Source organism: Leucoraja erinacea, chromosome 6 (genome assembly GCF_028641065.1).
Source record: "Leucoraja erinacea ecotype New England chromosome 6, Leri_hhj_1, whole genome shotgun sequence".
In the NCBI taxonomy this organism is placed as follows: domain Eukaryota; kingdom Metazoa; phylum Chordata; class Chondrichthyes; order Rajiformes; family Rajidae; genus Leucoraja; species Leucoraja erinaceus.
In genome coordinates, this window is record NC_073382.1 from 64,074,148 (window position 1) to 64,083,057 (window position 8,910).

General features: G+C 39.7%; 1 protein-coding gene across 1 annotated transcript; it reads right to left on the bottom strand.

Moving 5' to 3' along the window:
- Positions 1-735: 735 nt before the first annotated feature.
- Positions 736-5,943, bottom strand: fzd4 (frizzled class receptor 4). The gene is made up of 2 exons (XM_055637253.1): positions 5,222-5,943; positions 736-4,229 (listed from the first exon to the last, which is right to left on the bottom strand). Exons 1-2 carry the CDS (start codon positions 5,474-5,476, stop codon positions 2,898-2,900), a joined length of 1,587 nt encoding a protein of 528 aa, XP_055493228.1. The 5' UTR covers positions 5,477-5,943; the 3' UTR covers positions 736-2,897.
- Positions 5,944-8,910: the final 2,967 nt, after the last annotated feature.

Sequence of the window (8,910 nt, forward strand, 5' to 3'; positions counted from 1 at the left end):
CACCTATTTTCTATGTGTCTATGTAATTAAAAAGGCCATTATGAGGTGCTTTTGGTTGTTAGATGGGAATCAAATTTAGTGTGTTGTCGAGCTGTGGAATCGAGAAGAATGTTTTACTTTGTGGTGAGCTAATCTAGTACTACAGATATAGAAATCTGTGTGATTGGAAACTCATTCCTTGAAAAAGCAGCTAACGTAATCAGTGACTTGTTCCACTCCGGTCATTCCTTCTTCCTGCCTCTTCCAGGTAGAGGAAACAAATGCTTGAAAGCGAGCACCCCCAGTCTCAGAAACAGCTTCGTCCTTTCCATCATAAGGCGTCTGAACAGTCCTTTCATAAGCTACGATACTGCCCGATTCAGTTTTACATCATTGCGGACATTGGACTTGTCTAGGAACTGTTATGGCTGCAATGCTGGGAACTATATTCTGCACTCTGTATCTTTTCCTTTGCTCTATCTATTATATTTGCGTTTGGCATGAGGATCTGTATATAGTATTATCTGATTTGAATGAATAGCAATCAAAACATAGCTTTTCACTTATCTCCTTACATGTGACAATAATAAACCTAAATTAAACTATATGTGCAAGAGACAGTGGTTGGTGTTCTGTACCCTTTTTGAAATTTGGTTCCATTGAAATTTCATTGCAACTGTTCCTATATTGCACCTTGAGTAGATGCAATCAAGAAAAATATCATGATGGCTTTCAAAATGGTTAGTACGAAAGAGCTTCATTAAAATGTGAACGCTTTTATTTTGCAATCCATCAAATTTACACTCTTAAGAAACAAAAAATAACTTTGTTTTACTTCTTGTAATTTAAATAACGACATGTCTTTTTTACAATCATAAATTAGAAATTTACAGTGAGTACATTTACAAGCGATTGACTGTTTTTTGAACGTTTCTGAAAACTGTTAAAAGTTTAAAATGTCCTTGGTAACGTACCCCTCCCCCCCTCCCAAATAATACAGAATCCATCTGCACTGAGCAAAATATGTTCTCATGGGCATTGACAAACAAACATGCAATGATCAATGACGGGCCTCAAACTGACAATTTAATCCAGAATACATATTAACTGTGGGTTGGAGATGTGGGGACAAACTGATAAGTAACCAGCATTCCCAATTACTATGTTTCTGCTTTGAAAATGCTGCACAATTATAGTGAAGCAGTTTTTCACTTATTTATTTCTTGTAACAATCTTTTTCCAAGGACAAAAATGAACGTCAAATTTTAAATTGACTGCAGTCAGCCCACAGATTTAAACACAACAAAAATCAGTAAAATTTCAACTGAATTGTCTTTTCCTATAGTAACTTGACTATAGTAACAAAAATAAATTGTTTTCTTGATCCCTCCACATATGTAGATGTCATTTTCTCTATCACTCAGTTTGGAGCATTTGCCACTGCATTAGAAGCATCTTGGTAAAACATTTGAATGCTGAATTCTTCAATCACTTTCAAAACATATTTACAGTTGCAACACATAACTTTGGTAAGAATGTCATTCTATGGACATTAAAACCTGCATATTGAAAAACATAACAAAACAGAAGAGAACCAATGCATAATTACAGGGTCTGTTGCATGATTGAATGTTGCAAGCTACATAAAAAAACTATTTGTCACCCCAAGATGCATATTGTTCTTTTCCACTGTAACAGAAAGGCTTTTTCATACCTTTTACTTCTCCTTCATTCATATTGATGGGATTGTATTAAACAAAGAAAGCTGGAAATACATAGTTCCAAAGAGAAATAGATTATGACAATTCAAATTAAGCATATCCCACTAAAATAGATTTTCCTTTTTATTTTGCGATGGTCTGCACTTAATTTCTAGTACAATTTCCTAATGGCAGATTTCCATCCTTGTTGATTTGTGAGCATAGGTTCATTATATTATCTTCATATCTATTTTAGTTTGACAGGCACAAAACTAACACTCCTCAAAGGATGAATTATCATTAATGACCTCTGCAGAAATTTACGCCTAAATGTAGAAAATATCTTTCTTTAATGTTGCAGTGAATGGAAGACTGTGCAGTCAATCTGCTTGCAAGGCACTGAGGATTTTAAATATGTGGGCACACGTCGATTAACATTGATCCACGATCAGCCTGCTGTGTTTATAGTCCTTTTATACAAGTTCATCTACACATATAAAACAAGGAGGCAGGTTTAATGTCCAGAGATATTAATATATAACAACCCATTTCAATACATACAAAGATTGGATATAGTGCACTTTGCTGTCCAGATTGCAATGCTGGGCTATGGTTGTGCCTCAATCATATTTTGCTCGACATTTCCAGTGTACAATACATAATGCCTATGTAAACGGTGGGAGGATTCTTTAACTGAAGTATTTCCATGTAGACATTATAATATTTATGGAGCAAGTGGGGCTAGCACAGTTAGGCAACTTAGTTGGCATGAAAGAGCTGGACTAAAACGTCAGTTTCCTTGCTGTAGTGTTCTTTTATTCTATTGATCTGTCTGAAGCTTGTAAAAACCTTTCTTTGGCTTGCGTTCTCTGTATTTCCCCAAGTTCTAAATAATTGCCCAGAAGATGCTGTGCAGAGATATTACATTTTGAAATCTGGTGAACCTGGTCACCACCTTGTTTGTACTAAGTGGCTACATCCTTTGAGAGTATAGACTCGGGGAAACTTTACATTAGGTAATTTTCAATGTTTCCCAAAAAACTATTAACTGATTTTCTCAGAAGCTGTCAGAGAAACTTTATATATTCTGAACTTTCTAAAAATGATGCACAACATGATGAAAAACAAGGCAAATTTCATTTGTAAAGCTTTCGAAATCAAGCTTATGTAAACCCACAAAAGGAACATTGTTCTTTGCTCTTCCAACATTTCACGCAGTTATACAACTGTTTCATTGCCTTTGGTTGGTTTAACCCAGACATCTCCACGTTTATCTCGTTTTGTTTGTCCTGAACTCACAAGTCTGTTTGAGCACTTTTGCCAAGTGTGGAATGTTTTGGCAGACCAAATCCACATGCCAGAAGTGATGCCCACCAACAAAGACATGAAAATCTTTAACATCTCTACTGCTGTGTTCGAATCGTCTGCTGAATGCTTGAAAAGATTCCAGTTTGAAATCTCATAAAAGTAACAGGCAATAACGCAAGTGGCTGGGACTGTATACAGAACAGAAAAGACCCCGATTTTTACCATCAGCCTTTCGAGCTTGTCTGTTTTGGTCCCGTCTTTCTGAAGGTTTGATCTGATTTTGAACAAAGCCACCAGACCAGCTGCTATGAACAAGGTTCCGATAACCAAGTAAGTGAATAAAGGTGCGACCACAAACCCAGTGACTGCGTCGATGTTCTGGTTTCCAACATAACACAACCCCGTGAGTTCATCGGCATCCACTAGGCGCATGATCAGAATAACAATGGTTTTTACAGCGGGGATGGCCCACGCAGCGATGTGGAAGTAGGAACTGTGCATCTCTATGGCCTCGTGTCCCCATTTGAGACCAGCGGCTAAGAACCAAGTCAGTGTCAAAATTACCCACCAGATGGAGCTCGCCATCCCAAAAAAATACATCAGCAAGAAAACAATGGCACATCCAGTATTTTTGAGACCTTCTTGAATTAGCACAGGCTCGGCAGCGTCCTCGAAATCACATGATATACGTTCTCTGCCCACAGTGAGTCTGACTATAAATGCGATGCTATAAATGTTGTAGCACATGCTGAGGAAGATGATTGGGCGCTCCGGGTACGAAAATCGAGAAGAATCGATTAGGAATGTCAGAACTGTGAAAGCTGTTGACAGAAAACACAGACTGGCCCAAACCGCCATCCAAATATCAGTGAACTCTTTGGCAGATCGACTGTACAAACCGACGTCGTAGCCACACTTCAAGGCACAAGTGAGACTTCTCTTGACCCAGATATAATGATCCACGTTGTCGCCCATGCTCTGGCACTCTTCCTCCGCTGAGATGGTGGTTTTGCTGGTGTGATAGGGGATGTCTTCGTCTCCTGGACCCTCCATGCACATGTGGTTGTGGTCGTTTTTTGGTGGGAATTTGCTGCAGTTTAACGTCTTGGGCCAACTGAAACCGAATTCGATTAGGACAGGTTCACATCTCCGCTTCACAGACTGGCACATGCTGCCACACGGGCCGATCGGGATGTCGATTTTCTCCGTGCACATCGGCACAAAAACTGAACATAAAAAGAACTACAAAACAAGAAAAAAATAATGGCAATACTATATATATATATAGCACAATTCTCGACTTAATTCCTTTACAAATTATGCTAATGTTTTCAATGCATTAAACTGACTGTGTACAGTTTTCTAGGTTTTACCCATGGTCTGTGAAAGATAACGAGTTTGGTTTTACACTTAACTATGAACCTTTTCCCTGACTTTTTTTTAAACAATTGGCAGGCTGAAATTTTAACTAGCTTATTCATTGGATGTGCGGGACGTTTGTTAGATGCACAGGTCTCAAGTTCTGTCGCAGTCTATTGAAACCATTTGCTTCTTCAAAAATAAAAACGAGGAATACTAACCTCATAAATAAAACTCCTAGTGTTTACACCGTAAAAGCAGCGTGCGTGCGGTTTCAGTATAAAGCACCACCAGTCACTAAAGGATGTTTCTAAGCACTTTTGTATCTGAACTGCATCTAGATGTTCGTCCAGCCCTATCATAAAATTACATTGGAAATAGAAGGCTGATGATAAAGGATGGGGATACACTTGAAATCCCATGAGCAGTAAATATATGTGGTTCATCTCTAAAATAGGATTTTATTTTTAAATATTTCAAAATAAATACGTAAATGCACGCTAACATTTCCATTCGTGCTCTTTGCTGCATGAAAATCACTTCTTTCCTATACGATGTACAAATTTAATTAACTTTTTTAAAAAGTCTACACAGTGGACATTCTATTTCACTCGGTACTCGCGCCATTTGAAATGAGGTCGTAATTCTCCTCCACTGTTTAGCATCATTGTATTGTAGGATTTAGGTCCTAATTACCACGACTATTATTAGTCATCCACATTTTTAAAGCCAAGCAGCTTTTTCGGCCGCTGTACACTATTTATCAACTCATGCACGAACTTGAAGTAAAATTCAATAAACATGCCGAGCTCTGACAATGGAAACAGTGACTCAAAGGGCAAATTATAAATTAAGTGAAATTCAATGCTGCAAACCTGTAGTTGGCTGGAACAGCCATATTGAATCAAAGGTGTAAAGGTTTGTAACTGTAACTCGGCGTCTGTTTGCAACTCATGACCCACTGGATTCGGCATTTTTGTTACATTGTATCCCAAATTCTGGCACATTGAGATTTTGATGGGATCGCATCTCCGATCGTCTTCGTCCCCATATCCGTCTACAGCTCCGAGCTTATGTTGAAAGACCGTGAAGTAAAGTACTACGAAATCCAATACCGAAATCCAATTCATTTCCTTATAATTGTCAGGACTTCCTAATTCTGCTGCAGGGAAGCATTAAAAGTCATAAACATAACAATGCTAAAACTATGTGGTACTTTGACCAACTTGTTTCTCTCATTTGAGTTCGGATTGTTTTAAATTACTTGATCTTGCTCAACGTCATTGCTTCTTGGATAATCGATGCGTTGAATGAAATCATAGCATCTGATGCTGTCGAATCCAGCGTTCCCTCAGCCGTAACCATTGGCTTCGCAAACTCCAAGCGAGCACACACATCTTACTCCCGTCCCCACTGAAGGCTACAAAAACCCTTTCAGCCCAACACGATGGAGCAAAACCCCGAAATTGACATCTGAAACATCCACTCAGTGCGCAGATTTCCCAAAACGAACCGCCAGTCAAAGCAGGGTTAGAAGGCGGGTCTGATGAGCACTTCAGGTTGAGTCTGAGTTTTAGTTGAAGAGCAGAGAGCCAATCCCAAGTGCGCAGAGTTGGTTCCGCCCCATCCCCTCCGAATGCCTCTGATTTTATTCATCGCCCGTGTTCATACTCCACAATGACAGGTGCGAGTGAGGGTGCAAAATAAAATGTTACCTTTGCCTAAAATTTTACCGTGCCTTTCGGGACACATATGCCCACATTTCAAGTCTGAATGAACAGACGCGAGGCGGTCTCTTATTTAAAACTAAGTTTCGGATAAGATCGTTAGTTAGTCGCTTCTGTTCCATAGTCAGTGGTCAACTTGTATAACTCTGTGCTAAGCTAATCGAATACGTTAAGCTGACATTTCCATTAATTCTCCGATGAATATTGGTGAAAATACCATTTAAAAATCTTGTGTAGGAAAGAACTTACACCGAAGATAGAAATAAAATGCTGGAGTAACTCAACGGAACAGGCAGCATCTCTGGAGAGAAGGAATGGGAGACGTTGCGGGTCGAGACTCTTCTTCAGACAATTTATGGAGGATACTCTTCCCAGTCTGGGTGGACCTGGTTGTTTATGATCCTTTGCTTGTTACCACACCACCCACCAGCCTGGCCATCTTCACAAAGAGAATGAGACAGATGTCGGGACTGGGTTATCTGAACAATGTCATCTTTTAGAACTCTGTATTTCAGCTGGGTGAAGGGTGCCTCTCATTCCTTCTCCATTGCTCCATGCTTTCCTTTAGCCTTTTCACTTTTATCAAAATTTCTTTGACAATCATTCTAGAATCTATTTTCCATCAAATTCAGGCAAAGAAAGACACAAAAAGCTGGAGTAACTCAGCGGGACAGGCTGCATCCCTGTAGAGACGGAATGGGTGACGTTTCGGGTCGAGACCCTTCTCAGGTAGTCCTTACTTTCTCCTGCCATTTTCAGCTCTCCCTCAGCCCACTGGCTCCACCTATTCATTTCTTCTTCCCGCCCCACCCTCAGTCTGAAGAAGGGTTTCGGCCCGAAACGTTGCATATTTCCTTCGCTCCATAGATGCTGCATCACCCGCTGAGTTTCTCCAGCACTTTTGTCTACCTTTCGCTAAATTACTCCAGCACCTAACAAATCTTATTTCCCCCCCATTGTCTAAAACGTAGATAGGTGTTGCGTTACGATACATCAGCTTTATGATTGTATATCAGTGTCTTTTGGAAATCAGCAACACAAACAGGACTACACTGCAGGTCCGTGAAGAGACTGGTTTCAGGGCGTTGACCTGTGAATCTATATAACATTTCGTTTAAAATAATAAAATTATGGATTCTGAATGGTTTCCCGCGAAGTTTATCTTTATTAAGGAAAATACATTCTGTTCACTATTGTTAGGTATCCATGATCTTCAGTCTTCAAAGTTGGAAAAGTAGCGTGGAATAATTAAAAACTCTGGGATATGAACATCGCTGATCCGTCAATTTTAAACCGTGGGATTTAGTCGCAAGTTTTCCGCTTTATATTTACGACCAAGACGACAATAACAATGCATTTGGCTTCCTTCAACGAACGACATCTGGAGACGCTGTATATCAACTAGTGAAAAGAAAATAAACACAATATTAAATCAAGACCATCTGAGGAAATGTTAACCTAATGACCAGATTTATTCATGCCTTTTCACACACACAGGCTCACACACAAAGATGTACAATATTAATTTAATTTCGGTGAAAAGTTACAATCCAATAAATAAAAATAACCATGTAAGATTACTCAAGAGCTAATAATATGATTCACGGGGCAGAGCATTGCATAGTTTGCTTTTTATAGTGTTGCATCGATTCTATAGAATCAATCTAACCATGATTTATTTGTTGCGACCGTCGTTAATTAGATTCCACCAGTTATTTCCAGGTCATTCAATTTACTGCAATGCGATATGATGTATATTCAAATTACAAAATCATTAAAATAAAACATTAATGGGGTAAAGTAACAATTAAAAAAAAACACCCAAGAATAGGTTTGAAATTATAGGACATAAATTCAAACAGCTATCTATTTTAGCAAATTACTGCAATGATTTGGGCATATAGCTTGTAACAATGTTGAAATACAGGAACAAGATTGATAATCTTATTCAATGAACCCAGAACAACAATCTTAGTCCCAGTGTAGCAAGAGCAAGGAGCTGACTGTTGACTTCAGGAAGGGAAAGCCAAGGATCTATGACGCTGTCTTCATCAAAAGGTTGGTGGTGGAGAGAGTCAATACATTTCAATGGACAATAGACAATAGGTGCAGGAGTAGGCCATTTGGCCCTTCGAGCCAGCACTGCCATTCAATGTGATCATGGCTGATCACCCCCAATCAGTACCCCGTTCCTGCCTTCTCCCCATATCCCCTGACTCCGCTATTTTTAAGAGCCCTATCTGGCTCTCTCTTGAAAGCATCCAGAGAACCTGCCTCCACCACCCTCTGAGGCAGACAATTTACCACTCTCTGTGAGAAAAAGTGTTTCTTCGTCTCCGTTCCAAATGGCTTACTCCTTATTCTTAAACTGTAGCCCCTGGTTCTGGACTCCCCCAACATCGGGAACATGTTTCCTGCCTCTAGTGTGTCCAAGCCCTTAACAATCGTATATGTTTCAATGAGATTCCCTCTCATCCTTCTAAACTCCAGAGTGTACAAGCCCAGCCGCTCCATTCTCTCAGCATATGACAGTCCCGCCATCCCGGGAATTAACCTTGTAAACCTATGCTGCACTCCCTCAATAGCAAGAATGTCCATCCTCAAATTAGGGGACCAAAATTGCACACAATACTCCAGGTGTGGTCTCACTAGGGCTCTGTACAACTGCAAAAGGACCTCTTTGCTCCCATATTCGATCCCTCTTGTTATAAAGGCCAGCATGCCATTCGTTTACTTCACTTACTTTTGCTTACTTTCATAGACTGATGTACAAGGACTCCCAGATCCCGTTGTATTTCCCCTTTCCCAACTTGACGCCATTTAGATAGTAAACTACA